General features: G+C 36.2%; 1 protein-coding gene across 4 annotated transcripts in view; it reads left to right on the top strand.

Moving 5' to 3' along the window:
• Positions 1-22,128, top strand: part of PHKB (phosphorylase kinase regulatory subunit beta) — a 220,649-nt gene that overhangs the window by 80,142 nt on the left and 118,379 nt on the right. For all 4 annotated transcript variants that reach the window (XM_061174410.1, XM_061174411.1, XM_061174412.1 and 1 more), the window contains one exon: positions 8,729-8,792. In XM_061174410.1, coding sequence (XP_061030393.1) covers positions 8,729-8,792 — 64 coding nt within the window. The remainder of the gene's footprint in view (positions 1-8,728; positions 8,793-22,128) is intronic.

Here is a 22,128-nt window from a genome sequence, read left to right as displayed (position 1 = left end):
GTTTGTAGTGATATCTTATTGTGGTTTTAATATGCATTTCCTAATGGATAATGATGTTGCATCTTTGCATGTGCTTATATACCATCTGCATATCCTCTTCAGCAAAATGTCTCATGTCTTTTGCTCATTTTCTAATTGGATTGTTTTTTATTGTTGATTTTTGAGAGTTCTTTATATAATTCTTGATACTAGTCCTTTGTCAGTTCTTTGTTTTGCAAATATATCCTCCCAGTCTGTAGCTTGTTTTTTTGTTAGTGCAAAACTTTTATGAAATCCATTTTATCAATTTTTCCCTTCATGGATTGGGCTTTTGGTGTAAAGTCTGACAACTCTTTGCCTAACCCTTGATTCTGATGATATTCTCTGATGGTTTGTTTTGCAAAAGTTATATAGTGTTATGTCTTATACTTAAGTTCATGATCTATTTTGAGTTAACTTTGTATAAGGTGTGATGAGACTTAGGTTGAAGTTCTTTTTTTTTTTCATATGAATGTCCAATTGCTTCAACATTATTTGCATTTGTTGAAAAGGCCATCTTTCCTCCATTGAAATGCCTTTGTGCTGTGTTAAAAATAAAGTGGACATATTTGTATTGGTCTATTTCTGAGTTCTATGTATCTTTTCCTCTGCTAATACCACTGATATGATCATGTCAATTTTCTTCTTTAGCCTACTAATATGGTGGATTATATTGATTGATTTTTGATTATCAAACTGGCCTTGCATCCCTAAAATAAACCTCAGTTGGTCAGTTATGGTGGTAATTCATTTCACATATTGCTAAATTCCGTTTGCTAATTTTTTGAAAAAGGATTTTAATGTCTGTATTCATGAGAGATACTGGTCTATAGTTTTCTTTTTGTGTATTGTCTTTGGTTTGTTTTGGTATCAGGTTAATGCTAGATTCATAAAATGAACTCTGAAGTGTTTTTTTCCCTCTATTTTCTGTAAGAGATTGTGTAGAATTGGTATCAATTTTTCTTTAAATGTTTGGTAGATTTCTTCAATGAAATCATCTAGGTATGGAGATTTCTTTTTTGACCATCTGAAAATTATGGATTCAATTTCCTTAATAGTTGCAGGGCTATTCAAATTATTTCATATTGGGTGAGTAGTGATAGTTTGTGCTTTTCCAGGAATTGATTCATTCCTTCTAAGCTATGTGCATCAAATTGTTCAGAGTATTTTCTCATTATCCTTTTGATGTCTGCAGTGTCTGTAGTGATATCTCCTGTATTATGCCTAATATTGGTCACGTGTGTTTTGTCTTATTTCTTTGTTAGTCTTTCTAGAGGTTTGTCAATTTTCTTTAGCTCTTTAAAGAATCAGGTTTTTCATTCATTTTTTTCTGTTTTCTGTGTTGAATGTCATTGATTTCTGCTGTTATCTATGTTATTTCCTTCTGTTTGCTTCAGGTTTATTTTGCTCTTTTTCTAGCTTCATTACATTGGGCTTAGATAATTGATTTGAGGCTTTTCTCTTTGCTAATATATACATTTAGTGCTGTTAATTTCCCTCTCAGCACTTTAGTTAGTTATACTACATAAATTTTGATGTTATATTTTCATTTTCATTCAGTTCAGTCTATTTTTTTATTTCACTTGAAACTTCCTCTTTGGTTCATGTGGATTATGTAGACAAGTGTGTATCGTTTTCTTTGCAAGTGTTGGGAGATGTTCCTGTTGTTGTCCTATTATTGGTTCTAGTTTGATGCCATTGTGGTTAGAGAACACAGTATGATTTCAGTTCTTTTATAGTCTTGAGATTGTTTATGGCCAAGGTATGATCTCTTGGTATATGTTGGTGGGCACTGGAAAAAATATATATAGTCTTGTTATATAGAATTGTATTAGTTGATTTGTGCTACTATAACAAAGTATGATAGACTGGGTAGCTTAAACGACAGGAATTTATTTATTATAGTTCTGGAGACTAGAGTATCCAAGATCAAGTTGCCAGCCATTTCTGTTCTCTGGTGAGGACTTTCTTCTGATTTGCAGATGGTCACCTTCTTGCCATGTCCTCTCATGGCAGAGAGGGAGAGAGAAAGCAAGCTTTCTGGCATCTCTTCTTAAATGGATACTAATCCCGGGACTTCCCTGGTGGTCCAGTGGTTAAGACTCCATGCTTTCACTGCAAGGGGTGCGGGTTTGATCCCTGGTCAGGGAACTAAGATCCCACTTGCTGTGTGGCATGGACATACTAATCCCGTCATTCATTGGGGCCCCACCTTCTTTCTGACCTAATCTAAGCCAAATTACCTCCCAAAGGCCCCATCTCCAAATACTTGGGCTTGGGACTTCAGTTATATGCTTTCTTTTGATTTTTTGCGTGATATTTCTTTTTAAAATCCTTTTACTTTCAACCTGCCTTTATTGTTGTATTTGAAATGAGTTTCTTGTAGGCAGTATATAGTTGGGTTATGTTTTTAAATCAACTCTGCCAATCTTTCTTTTAATTGCCATATTTAGACCTTTTATATTTAATGTAATTATTGATATGTTTGGGCTTAACTTTTCCATTTTATTTTTGTTTTGTGTTTATTCTCTCTGTTTTTCATTTCTCTGTTTTCTTTTTCCTACCTTCCTGTGTGTTCTTAAACATTTTTTAGAATTCCGTTTTGATTTATCTATAGTGGTTTTGAATGTATCTTTTTTATAGCTTTTTAGTGGTTGCTCTATATTATTATGTATACATATGTACTCAGTGTATTGATGTCATCATTTTACCAGTTAGAGGGATTATAGAAACCTTACCTTCGTTTGTGTCATGTTACCCTCCCCCATTTAGTATAATATAATTATCTTAAATATTTCCTCCATATACATTTAGAACCAGTGTTATAACTTTTGCTGTAACTGTCAAACATAATTTATAAAACTCAAGAGGAGAAGAAAAGCCTATTGTATTTATCAGTATTTTTGTTTACCATATTCTTTCTATCTATCTATCTAGCATTTCCTTTCTGTTTTGAGAACTTACTTTAGTCATACTTTTAGGGTAGATCTGCTTGTGACAGATCTCTTATTTTTCCTTCATCTGAGAATGCCTTGCTTAAATAAATAAATAGACAATATATTTATTGGTATAAGGTTCTAGGTTGACAATTCTTTTCTTTCAATGCTTAAAAACTCTTGGGTCACATCCTTTTAGCTTTCGTCGTTTCTTATAAGCAAGTCACTGTTATTTAATTGCTTTTCCCCTGTAAGTAAATTGTTTTCTCTGGCTACTTTCAAGATTTTTCTTTGTCTTTAGTTTTCAGAAGTTATGATGTGTTCTAGAATGGATATTTTGATTTTACTCTGTTTGAGTTTCACTCAGCTTTTTGTCTCTTGCTAATTGTGAAAATTTCTGCCATTGTTTCAAGTGCTTTTTTTTTTTTTTTTTTTTTTTTAATTCTGTCCTTTCTCTCCTCTCCTTCAGGAAGTCCAATGACATGAATGTTAAATCTTTGTTAAAGTCCCACAGGTCCCTGAGGTTCTCTTCGTTTGTGTTTTTCAGTCTATTTTCTCTCTTTTGTTCAGATTTGATAATTTCTATTGTTTTATCTTCCAGTTTAGCTATTCTTTCTTCTGTCTCCTTCATCCTGTTCACTGAGTTTTTGATTATTGTATTTTTCAGTTTAAAAACTTTGCTGAGACTTTCTGTTTCTTAGCTGAGACTTTCTCTTTTCATTTGTTTCAGTCATATTCACAATTCCTCACTGAAACCTTTTTGTCATGGGTGCTTTAAAATCTGAGATAATTCTCACATCTCTTTTGTCTCAGTGTTACTATCTATTGATTGCCCTTTTTTTAAAAAATTTTATTTATTTATTTATTTATTTATTTATTTATTTATTTATTTATTTATTTATGGTTGTGTTGGGTCTTTGTTTCTGTGCGTGGGCTTTCTCTAGTTGCAGCAAGCGGGGGCCACTCTTCATCGTGGTGCGCGGGCCTCTCACTTTCGCGGCCTCTCTTGTTGCGGAGCACAGGCTCCAGACGTGCAGGCTCAGTAGTTGTGGCTCACGGGCCTAGTTGCTCCGCGGCATGTGGGATCTTCCCAGACCAGGGCTCGAACCCATGTCCCCTGCATTGGCAGGCAGATTCTCAACCACTGCGCCACCAGGGAAGCCCCTGATTGCCCTTTTTTATTCAGTTTGAGATAGTCCTGTTCCTAGATATGATGAGTGGTTTTTTTAAATTATTATTATTGAGACATGGACTTTTGGGGTATTATAAGACCCTGGGGACTTCAATTTTTTATTTTAGCTGTATTTTTTGCCACCACTCTGGCAGGGGAAGGGGGTAGGCACATCACCCCATTACTGCCAGGTGAGAATGTAAGGCCAGGTTTTTTTTTTGTTGACACCCAAGATGGAGACTCTTCATTACTGCTGGGTCTGGGTTGTTATGTCTAGCTCCCCAGTAGGCTTCCATTAATACCTCCCTGGCTGGGAAAGATGGAAGTACCTCATTACTGATTTCCAGTTGACCTCCACTTACATGACAGGGAAAGGGTGTGGCCGCTTTGCAGCTTGGCATTAGTGAAAGTTTTAATTCTCCACTGGACGTCCTCTGGTGCCATCCCAAGAGGAAGGGGAGATTCACCTAATTACTGATGGGTGGGAATGAAAGTTTAGGCACCCTGTGTGATCTCCACTGACACTGAGGTGTGAGAGGGGAGACTTTTGTCATCCATCAGGAATGAAAGTCTTGACTTCCTCCTTGGATTTTTCTGGCACCACCACAACTGAGGCAGTTGGATGTTGGATGCAGTTCCTCATTATAGACTCAGGAGCGTAGAAGTCTAAATTTCCCACTCAGCATTTGCAGGGGTGGGTGGGGGTAAGGTCACAGTTTTTTTGAGTGGTTATTGTCTAAAAGTTTTCTATTTCGCTAGGCTGCCCTTTTCCTGTTCCATTGGCTTTTGTTGGGGATTTTTTTTTTTTTAAGATAGTAGTCATTTTTTCTTTTCTTTTTTTTTTTTTTAATTAATTTATTTATTTTTGGCTGTGTTGGGTCTTTGTTTCTGTGCGAGGGCTTTCTCTAGTTGCAGCAAGCAGGGGCCACTCTTCATCGCGGTGCACGGGCCTCTCACTATCGCAGCCTCTTTTGTTACGGAGCACAGGCTCCAGACGCGCAGGCTCAGTAGTTGTGGCTCACGGGCCCAGTTGCTCTGTGGCATGTGGGATCTTCCCAGACCAGGGCTCGAACCCGTGTCCCCTGCATTGGCAGGCGGATTTTCAACCACTGCACCACCAGGGAAGCCCTGTTGGGGACTTTTTGTATGCACCTACCTGCATTTCCTAGTTGTTGGTTTCTTCAGCTCTATGTCTGGTATATATGAGGCAAAAAGGAGCAAAAAGGATACTCAGGAGACTCACCGTAGTGCTGTTCCTAGAATCCTGAGGTTCCTAGGCAGTCTGCCTTCTTTCCATTTTTCTGAGCCTTTTTATCTTTGTTTATGCAATGTCCAGGGTTTTTCATAGTACTTAGAGGAATAAGGAAAATTATGTCAACTCCACCTTCCCGTTCATGTATTTCATTTAATTTTTTTTAGTCTTTTGTTCCTTTTTATTGACAAGTAGTATCCCATTGTACAGATAAATCTCAGTTTGGTTTATCCATTTTCTGTTGATAGGAATTTGGGTTGTTGACAGTTTGGGGCTATTAAAAATAAAACTGTCATGAATATTTGGATCCAGATCTTTTTGTTAACATGTATTTTTATATCTCTTGGAAAATACCTAAGAGTAGAATTCCTGAGTTATATAATAAGTGTGTTTTAACTTTTTAAGAAACTGCCAAACTGTTTTCTGAAAGGAATTTACCATTTTTCATTCCTACCAATAATGTATGGTAGGTATTTCAGTTGCTCCACATCTTTGTCTACAGTTGGTATTGTTAGTATTTTTATTTTTAATCATTCTTATGAGTATGTGGTAATTTTAATTTGTATTTTCCTGTTGACTAATTTTATTGAGCATCTTTTCATGTGGCATCTATGTATCTTCATATATCTTCATTTTGAAGTGTCTGTTCAAATATTTTTCTCACTTTGAAAATGGGTTGTTTGTATTCTTACTGAGTTTTAAGAGTTCTTTGTGTATTCTGGATACAAGTCTTTTGTGAGATATGTGTTTTACAAATATTTTCTTCTAGAGCATAACTTGCCTTTTCATTTTATTAATGGTATCTTTTGAATATCAGAGATATTAATTCTGATGAAGTCTAATTTATCAGAATTTTTTATGGTTAGTGTTTTATGTGTTTAAGAAATTTTTGCCACTTCAAAATTGTGAAGATTTTTTCCTAGGCTCTAAAAGATTTATAGTTTTAGGTTTTACATTTAAGTCTATGATCTATTTCAAATTAGCTTTAGTGTACAGTGTGAGGCAAAGATTGAGGTTCATTTTTTTTCCATATGGATATTTCATTATTCCAACACCATTAAAGACTATTCTTACCCCATTGAATTACCTGGCTCTTTGATCATATACATATGGGTTTATTTCTAGACTATTTTATTGATTTATATGTCTGCCCTGACCCATACTATACTGCACTGATAATTGTTGCTTTATGGTAAGTCATGAAATCAAGTAGTCCTTCAGCTTTTTTTTTTTTTAAGGAATAAACAACTTTATTTAAAACCAAGGAGAACTATTCTACGCTACCACAGATTCTTCTCATCTTTTCAGAAATTTCTTCTTTTGCCTTCATAGTCGTGGAGCTCATCTGCCTCTGAAGTAGTCCTTCAACTTTGCTCTCCTTTAAAAAAACTTTTTTACTATCCCAGGACTTTACATTTTCACATACATTATAGAATTAGCTAGTCAATTTCTACAAAAATGCCTGTTGATATTTTGATTGGGATTGCATTGAATCTATAGATCATTTTGGAGAGAACTGACATCTTAATGATCTTCAGTTTTCCAATCTGTGAACATGGGATAGCTCTTTATTTATTTAGGTCTTCTTTAATTTTTTCAGAAATGTTTTTCAGTGTTCAGGTCTTGCATATATTTTGTTAAGTTTATGCTAAAATATTTCATGTTATTTCATGTGATAGTAAGTGGTATTTATTTTTAACTTTAAATTTCCAGATGTCCATGGCTAGTTTGTAGAAATAAAATTGATTTTGATAGTGATCTTGTCTCCTAGGACCTTGCCAGATGTCCTTAATAGCTCCAGTAGCACATTTTTGTAGATTCTTTAGGATTTTCTATATCTGTGATCATATTGGCTATGAGTAAAATCTTATAGTATGAGTCACTCACCTTTGTGCTTTTACTTTTGTAATAAAAACAAAAAAAAAATCTGTTCCTTCTCTTAGCTCATCTTTGAGGTCGTGGATTTCACTTTATTCCTATAAACTGCATTGCTTTATCAATTCCAAGGTATTTTAAAACTTAAAATAGGCATCTAAGAGTTAATGTGTCAAAAGTTTCTCAGGTATGCCAATTAGGGCATTGAATTATAATTTTTTGTTTTCCTCTCTTTATCTTCCACCTGATCACTATCTCCATACATTAATTATCCTTTTTTAAAATCGATGTATAGTTGATGTACAACATTATATAAGTTGCAGGTGTACAACATAGTGATTCACAATTTTTAAAGGTTCTGTTTCATTTAAAGTTATAAAATAATGGGTATATTCCTTCCCATTCATGTATTTTTAAATGTTTCCCACCTATTTGCTATCCTATAGTAAAATTAATGCTTACTTGCCTTAACATTTCATGTAAAACAACCCATAGAAAATATAGATCGTGATGACAGGAATAGCTTAGAACAGTGGTTCTCAAATTTAAAGTCCATTCAAGCACGTGGAGGGCTGGTTAACACCCCAGTCCCAGAGAGCAGTGAGAACTGGCAAGTTTCCAGGTAATGCTGCTGCTCTGGGAACCACACTTTGATAATCACTGCTTTAGAGAAATGATGACAGGTCATTAATTTTAAATAATTAATGGAATATGCAGTTTCTTTGAGAAAAAACAAAAAAATTGCAATAAGTAAAATAAACTAGACATTAGATCTAAAATATTTGAAGATTGATATTTATAAGATGACAGTGTCATATTTTTAATGAAATTTGGGTCTTCCCATTTTCCAGCACTATTGTTTGAGGCATTTGAGAGGCCAAAGGGGTACACATTTTATTTCAAAGAGAAGAATATAGCAAAAAATGAGAGGTATGATGATCATTTGCTCTGTGAGCATAAAATAATGCCTATTTTATTGGACCCTAAGCAAAGAGTATTTGAATGGGTATATTAAACTACACTCTGTGGTAAGTGTATGGCATGCAGAATCTTTTCTAGGGCTCAGAATTGACGTCAGAAAAGCTCTGTTAGTTGGTCTGAACTAATGATGCCCAACCTGGTGTTGCTGTGCACATGTCATCACAGTACACCTTCCTCTAAACTTAATCTTTTTTTTTTTTCCTTGAGTTAGTGAATATAAATGATACTGGAGTTAAGACTACTCCCATCAATAGTATGACCATTTGTCTAGATCAAAGTGAACTTAGAAATATTTTTTCCTGAGGGTCACTAACTATAAGAAAGGAAAATTAAAATAGTGAAATGTCAGACTAAAGTTTCTTAGACATTATTCTTCTTAGGGAAGATGTTATAAGTGTTAATAAAGAAACATGCCTGTGAATATTCACCAGATAATGGTTCTTATTTTGTAGCCAGATGCATCAGAGTTATAAAGTATTTCCTTTTCTCTTGTAGCTCTGTTGGCTTAGCAAAAGCAGCTGTAGAAGCAATTAATGGATTCAACCTCTTTGGCAACCAGGTAAAAAAACAGCAATAGCAACAACAGACTTTGATTATTTTTTTGAATTGCATGTTTAATTAATTTGGCCATTTATTAACCAAGTCATTCGTTATAATCAGAGAATGTCTGTAATTTATGTAGCAGCCCATGGTTGAACAACCTTTCCGTTGAATATGATTTGCTGCTTAAATTTTAGGTTTCTAACTAAAAAAAGATTGCTTAATTAAAAAAACCCTCTTGATTAAGAATTCTCATTTTCTTTGTTCAGTAACTTTTCCCTCTAGTCTTTTTTTTTTTTTTTTTTTTTTAGATTCCATATATATGTGCTAACATACGGTATTTGTTTTTCTCTTTCTGACTTACTTCACTCTGTATGACAGACTCTAGGTCCATCCACCTCACTACAAATAACTCAATTTTGTTTCTTTTTATGGCTGAGTAATATTCCATTGTATATACGTGCCACATCTTCTTTCTCCATTCATCTGTCAATGGACACTTAGGTTGCTTCCATGTCCTGGCTATTGGAAATAGAGCTGCAGTGAACCTTGTGGTACATGACTCTTTTTGAACTATGGTTTTCTCAGGGTATATGCCCAGTAGTGGGATTGCTGGGTTGTATGGTAGTTCTCTTTTTAGTTTTTTAAGGAACCTCCATACTGTTCTCCATAGTGGCTGTATCAATTTACATTCCCACCAACAGTGCAAGAGTGTTCCCTTTTCTCCACACCCTCTCCAGCATTTATTGTTTCTAGATTTTTTGATGAAGGCCATTCTGACTGGTGTGACGTGATACCTCATTGTAGTTTTGATTTACATTTCTCTAATGACTACTGATGCTGAACATTCTTTCATGTGTTTGTTGGCAATCTGTATATCTTCTTTGGAGAAATGTCTACTTAGGTCTTCTGCCCATTTTTGGATTGAGTTGTTTGTTTTTTTGATATTAAGCTGCATGAGCTGCTTGTAAATTTTGGAGATTAATCCTTTGTCAGTTGCTTCATTTGCAAATATTTTCTCCCATTCTGTGCATTGTCTTTTCGTCTTGTTTATGGTTTCCTTTGCTGTGCAAAAGCTTTTAAGTTTCTTTGGGTCCCATTTATTTTTGTTTTTATGTACATTTCTCTAGGAGGTAGGTCAAAAAGGATCTTGCTGTGATTTATGTCATAGAGTGTTCTGCCTATGTTTTCCTCTAAGTTTTATAGTGTCTGGCCTTACATTTAGGTCTTTAATCCATTTTGAGCTTATTTTTGTGTACGGTGTTAGGGAGTGTTCTAATTTCATTCTTTCACATGTAGCTGTCCAGTTTTCCCAGCACCACTTATTGAAGAGACTGTCTTTTCTCCCTTGTATATTCTTGCTTCCTTTATCAAAGATAAGGTGACCATATGTGCATGGGTTTATCTCTGGGCTTTCTATCCTGTTCCATTGATCTATATTTCCGTTTTTGTGCCAGTACCATGCTGTCTTGATTACTGTAGCTTTGTAGTATAGTCTGAAGTCAGGGAGCCTGATTCCTCCAGCTCCATTTTTCTTTCTCAAGATTGCTTTGGCTATTCGGGGTCTTTTGTGTGTCTATACAAATTGTGAAATTTTTTGTTCTAGTTCTGTGAAAAATGCCATTGGTAGTTTGATAGGGATTGCATTGAATCTGTAGATTGCTTTGGGTAGCAGAGTCATTTTCACAATGTTGATTCTTCCAATCCAAGAACATGGTATATCTCTCCATCTATTTGTATCATCTTTAATTTCTTTCATCAGTTTCTTATAGGTTTCTGCATACAGGTCTTTTGTCTCCTTAGGTAGGTTTATTCCTAGGTATTTTATTCTTTTTGTTGCAGTGGTAAATGGGAGTGTTTCCATAATTTCTCTTTCAGAGTTTTCATCATTAGTGTATAGGAATGCAAGAGATTTCTGTACATTAATTTTGTATCCTGCTACTTTACCAAATTCATTGATTAGCCCTAGTAGTTTTCTGGTAGCATCTTTAGTATTCTCTATGTATAGTATCATGTCATCTGCAAACAGTGACAGCTTTACTTCTTCTTTTCCGATTTGGATTCCTTTTATTTCTTTTTCTTCTCTGATTGCTGTGGCTAAAACTTCCAAAACTATGTTGAATAATAGTGGTGAGAGTGGGCAACCTTGTCTTGTTCCTGATCTTAGTGGAAATGGTTTCAGTTTTTCACCATTGAGGACGATGTTGGCTGTGGGTTTGTCATATATAGCTTTTATTATGTTTATGTTCTATGTTTTATTATGTTTTATTATGTATATTATGTTCTATGTTTATTATGTCAAAAGCTTTTTCTGCATCTATTGAGATGATCATATGGTTTTTATCCTTCAGTTTGTTAATATCGTGTATCACATTGATTGATTTGCATATATTGAAGAATCCTTGCATTCCTGGGATAAACTCCACTTGGTCATGGTGTGTAATCCTTTTAATGTGCTATTGGATTCTGTTTGCTAGTATTTTGTTGAGGATTTTTGCATCTGTGTTCATCAGTGATATTGGCCTGTAGTTTTCTTTCTTTGTTACATCTTTGTCTGGTCTTGGTATCAGGGTGATGGTGGCCTCGTCGAATTAGTTTGCGAGTGTTCCTCCCTCTGCTATATTTTGGAAGAGTTTGAGAAGGATTCCCTGTAGTCTTTTGTTCAGCTTTCACATTTTAAAATATTCCTGGCATTATATACTATTTATTTTCCATGTCAGTTCCCTCGTTGGTTTCAATTTAATGTATATAGATGTATATGTCATGCAGAGGGGAATTTGCTTAACATGTGAAGCCAAGAATTGGAAATTGTGATCCTAGCTTAACCCTCAACTGGTTGTAATCATTTGTCTAAATCTCATTTTCTTTGGGATAAAAGGGAAACCCTGAGGGTTGCCTTAAATTTTTAAAAGACCTTTGACCAGTTTCTGCCCCTAATCACGTGACCATGGATTGAGTTGTCAATGGAAGGAATAATATGCAGCAATACAGGTTATTTCTCTGGATCAAGAAGTAGACTAATTTTCTTAGCAATTTTTGTAAAGATTCCTAAGATGAGAGGGCAAAGGAAGTGTTCAACTAATACCATAATTAACCTTAAGCTATTAAAATGCTAATTAAGTCAGTGAAGATACATTTTAGGAACTTATGCAGACATGTAAAATGTGACATGGATTTTGTTATGGCAATTATAATATTGATACTATGTACCTCAAGTCTTGCATTTAAGAAAGTTTCAAGTTGGAGCATGGTGACACAACTGCCTCTCTTCCCCTCCCTACATACGTAAACTCTCTTCTCACTTCAGCTTCCTCTGGAGGAAGGATTCTGGTTAAATCCAGGAAATGAAAAATGAAGAATGACCACAGACATGAAAGGATTGGGAAGAGGGGAGTAGCACCTCATTCTCAGTGCCCAAGAGGAGACTCTAAATCACCCACTTCCCACACTCTTTTTCTCTCAAGACCTCTGGCTGGAGAAATTGAGGAATCAGAGCCCATGGGGGTTTGGGGTATATGAGCTTGTTGAAAATCATGAGAATTAATATTATGCTTCTCTTGGAGATTCTTGGTGTCTCTGGCTCTGATCCCTTCCCTTGTATCAACATTTCTTTCTCTCTGAAGAGTCAACATACTCATGGAAATCCTACATGTATCCTTCAATACTTTTCATTTCCTTTTCCCCCCTGCCTCACGCTCAATACATTCATTTAAATATGTGTGTATGTATGAATATGTGTGTGTACGAGTATATAAATATTTACAGAATATATGTATATATATATTAGATAAGGAAGGAAGAAAGGAGTGTGTGAGTGAGTAGGAGTGTAATCTGCCGTAAAGGAATGCCATTGTATTCAGGGTCAAGAGATAGAATCACTGTGTACTCTGGTACTCCTACCAGTGAATTTGTGACTTTGGCTAGGTATTTACCTAAGTCTCAGCTTCCTCATTTAAAAAAATAGAGATATTGACACTAGGACCTAACTCAGAAGGTAGTCATGCAAATAAAAAACTTAGCATAGTGCTTGGCAAAGATTAAACCCTCAATAAGTGATACCTCATGTTATTACTAGTGAAGTGCTGGTAATACTAAAGAAGGGTAATAAAGCCATTGGACTCCAAAACTTCTCGGGAGTATATCAAGGAGACTGAGAAGAGTCACAGACTAAACTATTAGTGTTACAACAGCAGTGTGGAAAGATGCAGGTCTTGCTCTTCTGCCTTCCATGGTAACCAAGTAGTGAGCTGAATGGAATTGCATGTCTAGGTCAGCTATTATAAAGTAGTGGTCAGCTCTTTTTTTTGCAATCATGCCATCTCCTTTGATGTACCTGAGTCTTAGTGTATGCTGTTTACATATCTAGTATGCATCCTCTCTACTTACATACATACCCACAAACATATATGGTACCTTTCTTAACTACCTATATTTCAGGGCTGTGCCTTCAGCCTACTTTTCCCAGGAAGCTTCTGTAGATTTGTTAGCCATAATTCTAAAAGTACTGAATTGCTTTACTATGCATTCTGATTCTGAGTTGTAAGTATACTGCTGGTATTGTTCCCCAGCCATAAATTCTCAATCTTGGCTGCACGTTAGATTTGAGGAATTTAAAAAACAGTACTGATGCCTGGGCTCTACCCCTAGAGATTCTGACTTAATTGTCTAGAGGGAGGCTGTGGTGTTGAGATTTTTCTAAACTGCCCGGGAATTCTAACGTGCAGCCAAGGATGAGAACAACTGCTCTCAGCAGAGTTAATATTTGACCTTGTTTAGTTCATGTCTGTTTCCAGCAGAGCTGTACACCGAATGTTTGCTGACTTGACTATTTCTTAATTATTTCCGGTAGAAATATAGACAAATAAGGTCTTATTCCTTTAGCCACACAGATGTCACATTTGGCAAGTAGGGCCTCTCCATCTTCCAAATTTTTTGATAATATCAGAGTATCCTAGTTTTACAAATTCCCTTTTATCTTTGTTTCTGATGTGGAGAATTACAGAAACCTGACTTTGAAAATGTTAAAATTCCCACCTCTACAGCAGTTAACTTAAAAATGTACTTGCTAAACAATAGCACATTTAAAAGTGCATGTGATGTTTTTAGTGTTTAATCATTTTATAATATCACTCCATGTACTTAAAAGATCTGTGGTCTAATTAAAAGTCAGTGGCCGGGGACTTCCCTGGTGGCGCAGTGGTTAAGAATCCGCCTGCCAATGCAGGGGACACGGGTTTGAGCCCTGGTCCGGGAAGATCCCACATGCCGCGGAGCAACTAAGCCCGAACGCCACAAGTACTGAGCCTGTGCTCTAGAGCTCGCGAGACACAACTACTGAAGCCAGCACACTAGAGCCTGTGCTCCACAACAAGAGAAGCTACCTCAATGAGAAGCCCTTGCACCGCAACGAAGAGTAGCCCCCGCTCACCACAACTAGAGAAAGCCTGCGCGCAGCAACGAAGACCCAATGCATCCAGAAGAAAAAAGTCAGTGGCCGGAAAAAGAACTGAGATGAAGAAAGGTTTTTTTTTTTTCAAGTGAAGCCCTAAAGAAACATCCTCAAGACTTGAGGGATTTCAGGTCTAATGAGTATTCTCAATTATTTCTAAAGACTATTGATACAGTGTTTTGGAAGAGCTGATCATGTATCTTTAACTTAATTAATTTAGAGCTTCGAAAAAAAGTGCATCCACGGTTGGTGACAACTCAGAGAGTCATAGATCTTTAGGGCTGGAAGGGCCCTTCTCTCAAAATGAATAGAGTTGAGGTGGATTCTCATAGGTCACATAACAGAGAGGCAGAACCAGGAATTAAACCAAAGGCACTTGGTAATGAATCTGAGATATAAGATATTAGTACAGGAAATCTTGGATCTTAAATGCTTTCTACCTTTAGTGATAAAAGCTGTGTATTATCTTTGAAAACTCTTAAGCCATTTTCTTCTTTTTTAAATTAAATTTAATTTAGTTTAATTTTTTATTGAGATGTCAGTAACATATAACATTATATTAGTTTCACTAATATAATGCCCACTCTTGCCACTTTTATTCAACATAGTATTAGCCAGTCTTAGCCAGATAGGAAGTCTTAGCCAGATAAATTAGGTAAGAAAAAGAAACAAAAGGCATCCAAAATTGGAAATGAAGAAGTAAAACTGTCATGATTTGCATATGACATGAATATACATATTATATATAGAAAACCCTAAAGACTCCATCAGAAAACTGTTAAAGAACTAATAAGCAAATTCAGTCAAGTTGCAGGATACAAATCAATACACAAAAATCTGTTGCATTTCTATACACTAATAATGAACTATCAAAGAGAAATTAAGAATACAATCCCATTTACAATTGCATCAAAAAGAACAAGATACCTAGGAATAAATTTTTTTTTTCTTTTTGGAATTTTTTTTTTTTTAATTCAAACAGAAAGTCACAAAAATTATAATCATCCTCATCAGTTCACTCAGTCCCATGTAATTAATTTTTTTTTTCATTTTGATCTTTTGTTAGCACTTTTATGAGTTCATCAGTTTTTCATTAGAGTTCTGAAAATGCTTATTCATTCAGTTCAGCAGTACAGTTACCAGAAACCTGTACTTGTCAGAGTCTTTTCTATGAATTCCTTGAAGATGAACCCCTTTTATAGGAACATATTTGCAAAAGCATCAGAGTACACCCAGAACAGTCTGTAAATGACAAAAGACTTAAAAATGACCAGTTAAAGATTTGATGAAAGTTCATAATAGTGCAATTGACAAGGAAATCTAGTTATTTCTGAGATATACATTTTAAAGTAATAACTAGAATTATGACTTATAACATTATACCAGAACATATAAGATTTTTAGAAATTTCACGTAATGTCTGAAACATTTATATTAACATATTTCCATACAAATAACCCAATAAAAGTTTAGTATTAGTTGTTTTGTTTGTTTTTTTATACTGCAGGTTCTTATTAGTCATCAATTTTATACACATCAGTGTATACATGTCAATCCCAGTCGCCCAATTCAGCACACCACCATCCCCACCCCACCGCAGTTTTCCCCCCTTGGTGTCCATATGTCTGTTCTCTACATCAGTGTCTCAACTTCTGCCCTGCAAACCAGCTCATCTGTACCATTTTTCTAGTTTCCACATACATGCATTAATATATGAAATTTGTTTTTCTCTTTCTGACTTCACTCTGTATGACAGTCTCTAGATCCATCCACGTCTCAACAAATGACTCAATTTCGTTCCTTTTTATGGCTGAGTAATATTCCATTGTATATATGTACCACAACTTCTTTATCCATTTGTCTGTCGATGGGCATTTAGGTTGCTTCCATGACCTAGCTATTGTAAATAGTGCAGCAATGAACATTGGGGTGCATGTGTCTTTTTGAATTATGGTTTTCTCTGGGTATATGCCCAGTAGTGGGATTGCTGGATCATATGGTAAATCTGTTTTTAGTGTTTTAAGGAACCTCCATACTGTTCTCCATAGTGGCTGTATCAATTTACATTCCCACAGTGCAAGAGGGTTCCCTTTTCTCCACACCCTCTCCAGCATTTGTTGTTTCTAGATTTTCTGATGATGCCCATTCTAACTGCTGTGAGGTGATACCTCATTGTAGTTTTGATTTGCATTTCTCTAATAATTAGTGATGTTGAGCAGCTTTTCATGTGCTTCTTGGCCATCTGTATGTCTTCTTTGGAGAAATGTCTATTTAGGTCTTCTGCCCATTTTTGGACTGGGTTGTTTGTTTCTTTAATATTCAGCTGAATGAGCTGTTTATGTATTTTGGAGATTAATCCTTTGTCCGTTGATTCGTTTGCAAATATTTTCTCCCATTCTGAGGGCTGTCTTTTCATCTTGTTTATGGTTTCCTTTGCTGTGCAAAAGCTTTTAAGTTTCATTAGGTCCCATTTGTTTATTTTTGTTTTTATTTCCATTACTCTAGGAGGTGGATCAAAAAAGATCTTGCTGTGATTTATGTCAAAGAGTGTTCTTCCTATGTTTTCCTCTAGGAGTTTTATAGTGTCCGGTCTTACATTTAGGTCTCGAATCCATTTTGAGTTTATTTTTGTGTATGGTGTTAGGGAGTGTTCTAATTTCATTCTTTTACATGTACCTGTCCAGTTTTCCCAGCACCACTTATTGAAGAGACTGTCTTTTCTCCATCGTATATCTTTGCCTCCTTTGTCATAGATTAGTTGACCATAGGTGTGTGGGTTTATCTCTGGGCTTTCTATCTTGTTCCATTGATCTATGTTTCTGTTTTTGTGCCAGTACCATACTGTCTTGATTACTGTAGCTTTGTAGTATAGTCTGAAGTCAGGGAGTCTGATTCCTCCACCTCCGTTTTTTTCCCTCAAGACTGCTTTGGCTATTCGGGGTCTTTTGTGTCTCCATACAAATTTTAAGATGCTTTGTTCTAGTGCCATAAAAAATGCCATTGGTAATTTGATAGGGATTGCATTGAATCTGTAGTTTGCTTTGGGTAGTATAGTCATTTTCGCAATATTGATTCTTCCAATCCAAGAACATGGTATATCTCTCCACCTGTTGGTATCATTTTTAATTTCTTTCATCAGTGTCTTATAGTTTTCTGCATACAGGTCTTTTGTCTCCCTAGGTAGGTTTATTCCTAGGTATGTTATTCTTTTTGTTGCAATGGTAAATGGGAGTGTTTGCATAATTTCTCTTTCAGACTTTTCATCACTAGTGTATAAGAATGCAAGAGATTTCTGTGCGTTAATTTTGTATCCTGCTACTTTACCAAATTCATTGATTAGCTCTAGTAGTTTTCTGGTAGCATCTTTAGGATTCTCTATGTATAGTATCGTGTCATGTGCAAACTGTGACAGCTTTACTTCTTCTTTTCCAATTTGTATTCCTTTTATTTCTTTTTCTTCTCTGATTGCCGTGGCTAGGACTTCCAAAACTATGTTGAATAATAGTGGTGAGAGTGGACACCCTTGTCTCGTTCCTGATCTTAGTGGAAATGCTTCCAGTTTTTCACCATTGAGAATGATGTTTGCCATGGGTTTGTCGTATATGGCCTTTATTATGTTGAGGTAGGTTCCCTCTATGCCCACTTTCTTGAGAGTTTTTATCTTAAATGGGTGTTGAATTTTGTCAGAAGATTTTTCTGCATCTATTGAGATGATCATATGGTTTTTATTCTTCAATTTGTTAATATGGTGTATCACATTGATTGATTTGTGTATATTGAAGAATCCTTGCATCCCTGGGATAAATCCCACTTGATCGTGGTGTATGATCCTTTTAATGTGTTGTTGGATTCTGTTTGCTAGTATTTTGTTGAGGATTTTTGCATCTATATTCATCAGCGATATTGGTCTGTAATTTTCTTTTTTTGTAGTATCTTTGTCTGGTTTTGGTATCAGGGTGATGGTGGCCTCATAGAATGAGTTTGGGAGTGTTCCTTCCTCTGCAATTTTTTGGAAGAGTTTGAGAAGGATGGGTGTTAGCTCTTCTCTAAATGTTTGATAGAATTCACCTGTGAAGCCATCCGATCCTGGACTTTTGTTTGTTGGAAGATTTTTAATCACAGTTTCAATTTCATTACTTATGATTGGTCTGTTCATATTTTCTGTTTCTTCCTGGTTCAGTCTTGGAAGGTTATACCTTTCTAAGAATTTGTCCATTTCTTCCAGGTTGTCCATTTTATTGGCATAGAGTTGCTTGTAGTAGTCTCTTAGGATGCTTTGTATTTCTGCGGTGTCTAATTTTATTGATTTGAGTTCTCTCCCTCTTTTTCTTGATGAGTCTGGCTAATGGCTTATCAATTTTGTTTATCTTCTCAACCAGCTTTTAGTTTTATTGATCTTTGCTATTGTTTTCTTTGTTTCTATTTCATTTATTTCCACTCTGATCTTTATGATTTCTTTCCTTTTGCTAACTTTGGGTTTTGTTTGTTCTTCTTTCTCTAGTTTCTTTAGGTGTAAGGTTAGATTGTTTACTTGAGATTTTTCTTGTTTCTTAAGGTAGGCTTGTATAGCTCTAAACTTCCTTCTTAGAACTGCTTTTGCTGCATCCCATAGGTTTTGGGTCGTCGTGTTTTCATTGTCATTTGTCTCTAGGTATTTTTTGATTTCCTCTTTGATTTCTTCAGTGATCTCTTGGTTATTTAGTAGCGTATTGTTTAGCCTCCATGTGTTTGTATTTTTTACAAATTTCTTCCTGTAATTGATATGTAGTCTCATAGCATTGTGTTCGGAAAAGATACCTGATACGATTTCAATTTTTTAAAAATTTACCAAAGCTTGATTTGTGACCCAAGATATGATCTATCCTGGAGGATGTTCCATGAGCACTTGAGAAGAAAGTGTAATCTGCTGTTTTTGGATGGAATGTCCTATAAATATCAATTAAATCTATCTGGTCTTTTGTGTCATTTAAAGCTTCTGTTTCCTTATTTATTTTCATTTTGGATGATCTGTCCATTGGTGTAAGTGAGGTGTTAAAGTCCCCCACTATTATTGTGTTACTGTCGATTTCCTCTTTTATAGCTGTTAGCAGTTGCCTTATGTATTGAGGTGCTCCTATGTTGCATGCATATATGTTTATAATTGTTATATCTTCTTCTAGGATTGATCCCTTGATCATTATGTAGTGTCCTTCCTTGTCTCTTGTAACATTCTTTATTTTAAAGTCTATTTTATCTGATATGAGTATAGCTACTCCAGCTTTCTTTTGATTTCCATTTGCATGGAATATCTTTTTCCATCCCCTCACTTTCAGTCTGTATGTGTCCCTAGGTCTGAAGTGAGTCTCTTGTAGACAACATATATAGGGGTCTTGTTGTTGTATCCATTCAGCAAGCCTGTGTCTTTTGGTTGGAGCATTTAATCCATTCACGTTTAAGGTAATTATCGATATGTATGTTCTTATGACCATTTTCTTAATTGTTTTGGGTTTGTTTTTGTAGGTCCTTTTCTTTTCTTGTGTTTCCCACTTAGAGAAGTTCCTTTAGCATTTGTTGTAGAGCTGGTTTGGTGGTGCTGAATTCTCTTAGCTTTTGCTTGTCTGTAAAGCTTTTGATTTCTCCATCAAATCTGAATGAGATCCTTGTCGGGTAGAGTAATCTTGGTTGTAGGTTCTTCTCTTTCATCACTTTAAGTATATCATGCCACTCCCTTCTGGCTTGTAGAGTTTCTGCTGAGAAATCAGCTGTTAACCTTATGGGAGTTCCCTTGTATGTTATTTGTTGTTTTTCCCTTGCTGCTTTCAATAATTTTTCTTTGTCTTTAATTTTTGCCAATTTGATTACTATGTGTCTCGGCGTGTTTCTCCTTGGGTTTATCCTGTATGGGACTCGCTGCGCTTCCTGGACTTGGGTGGCTATTTCCTTTCCCATGTTGGGGAAGTTTTCAACTATAATCTCTTCAAATATTTTCGCTGGTCCTTTCTCTCTCTCTTCTCCTTCTGGGACCCCTATAATGCGAATGTTGTTGCGTTTAATGTTGTCCCAGAAGTCTCTTAGGCTGTCTTCATTTCTTTTCATTCTTTTTTCTTTAGTCTGTTCCACAGCAGTGAATTCCACCATTCTGTCTTCCAGATCACTTATCCGTTCTTCTGCCTGAGTTATTCTGCTATTGATTCCTTCTAGTGTAGTTTTCGTTTCAGTTATTGTATTGTTCATCTCTGTTTGTTTGTTCTTTAATTCTTCTAGGTCTTTGTTAAACATTTCTTGCATCTTCTTGATCTTTGCCTCCATTCTTTTTCTGAAGTCCTGTATCATCTTCACCATCATTATTCTGAATTCTTTTTCTGGAAGGTTGCCTATCTCCACTTAATTTAGTTGTTTTTCTGGGGTTTCATCTTTTTCCTTCATCTGGTATATAGCCCTCTGCCTTTTCATCTTTTCTGTCTTTCTGTGAATGTGGTTTTTGTTCCACAGGTTGCAGGATTATAGTTTTTCTTGCTTCTGCTGTTTGCCCTCTGGTGGTTGAGGCTATCTAAGAGGCTTGATGGGAGGCTCTGGTTGTAGGTAGAGCAGACTGTTGCTGTGGTGGTCAGAGCTCAGTAAAACTTTAATCCACTTGACTGTTGATGGGTGGGGCTGGGTTCCCTCCCTGTTGGTTGTTTTGCCTGAGGCAACCCAACACTGGAGCCTACCTGGGCTCTTTGGTGGGGCTAATAACAGACTCTGGGAGGGCTCACGCCAAGGAGTACTTCCCACAACTTCTGCTGCCAGTGTCCTTGTCCCCACGGTGAAACAGAGCCACCCCCTACCTCTGCAGGAGACCTTCCAACACTAGCAGGTAGGTCTGGTTCAGTCTCCCCTGGGGTCACTGCTCCTTCCCCTGGGTCCCGATGCACACACTATTTTGTGTGTGCCCTCCAAGAGTGGGGTCTCTGTTTCCCCCAGTCCTGTCGAAGTCCTGCAATCAATTCCCACTAGGCTTCAAAGTCTGATTCTCTATGAATTCCTCCTCCCGTTGCCAGACCCAGGTTGGGAAGCCTGACGTGGGACTCAGAACCTTCACTCCAGTGGGTGGACTTCTGTGGTATAAGTGTTCACCAGTCTGTGAGTCACCCACCCACCAGTTATGGGATTTGATTTTACTCTGATTGCACCCCTCCTACTGTCTCATTTTGGCTTCTCCTTTGTCTTTGGATGTGGGGTATCTTTTTTGGTGAGTTCCAGTGTCTTCCTGTCGATGATTGTCCAGCAGCTAGTTGTGATTCTGGTGCTCTCGCAAGAGGGAGTGAGAGCACGTCCTTCTACTCCGCCATCTTGGTTCCTCTCCTTAGGAATAAATTTAATCAAAGAGGTGAAAGACCTGCACACTAAAAACTAAAAGAAATTGATGAGAGTAATTGAAGACACAAATAAATCGAAAAATGTTTCATTCTCATGGGTTGGAAGAATTAATGTTGTTGAAATGTCCATAATACCGAAAAAATATACAGATTCATTGCTGCATTATTTATATTAGCCACAATATGGAAACAACCTTAAGTATCCATTAATGGATGAATGGATAAAGAAATTGTGGTGTATGCATACATACAATGGAATATTATTCAGTCATAAAAAGGAGTGAAATCTTACCATTTGTGACAACATAGATGGACCTTAAGGGCATTATGCTAGGTGCTAATAAAATATGCTAAGTGAAATAAGACAGAGAAAGACAAATACTGTATGATCTCTCTTATATGTGGAATCTTTAAAAAAAATCAAAACCTCAGATACAGAGAACAGATTGGTGGTTGCCTGAGGCAGGATGTGGGAGATAGGGGAAATGGGTTAATTGATTTGTTTTGTTTTAAAAAAGAAACCTTGTATATAATTGTATATAATTCTCTTCAGTGACTATCACAAGTTA

Source organism: Eubalaena glacialis, chromosome 18 (assembly GCF_028564815.1).
Source record: "Eubalaena glacialis isolate mEubGla1 chromosome 18, mEubGla1.1.hap2.+ XY, whole genome shotgun sequence".
NCBI lineage: Eukaryota > Metazoa > Chordata > Mammalia > Artiodactyla > Balaenidae > Eubalaena > Eubalaena glacialis.
Note: the sequence above shows the minus strand (reverse complement) of the source record. Positions and strands in the feature narration are given on the sequence as shown.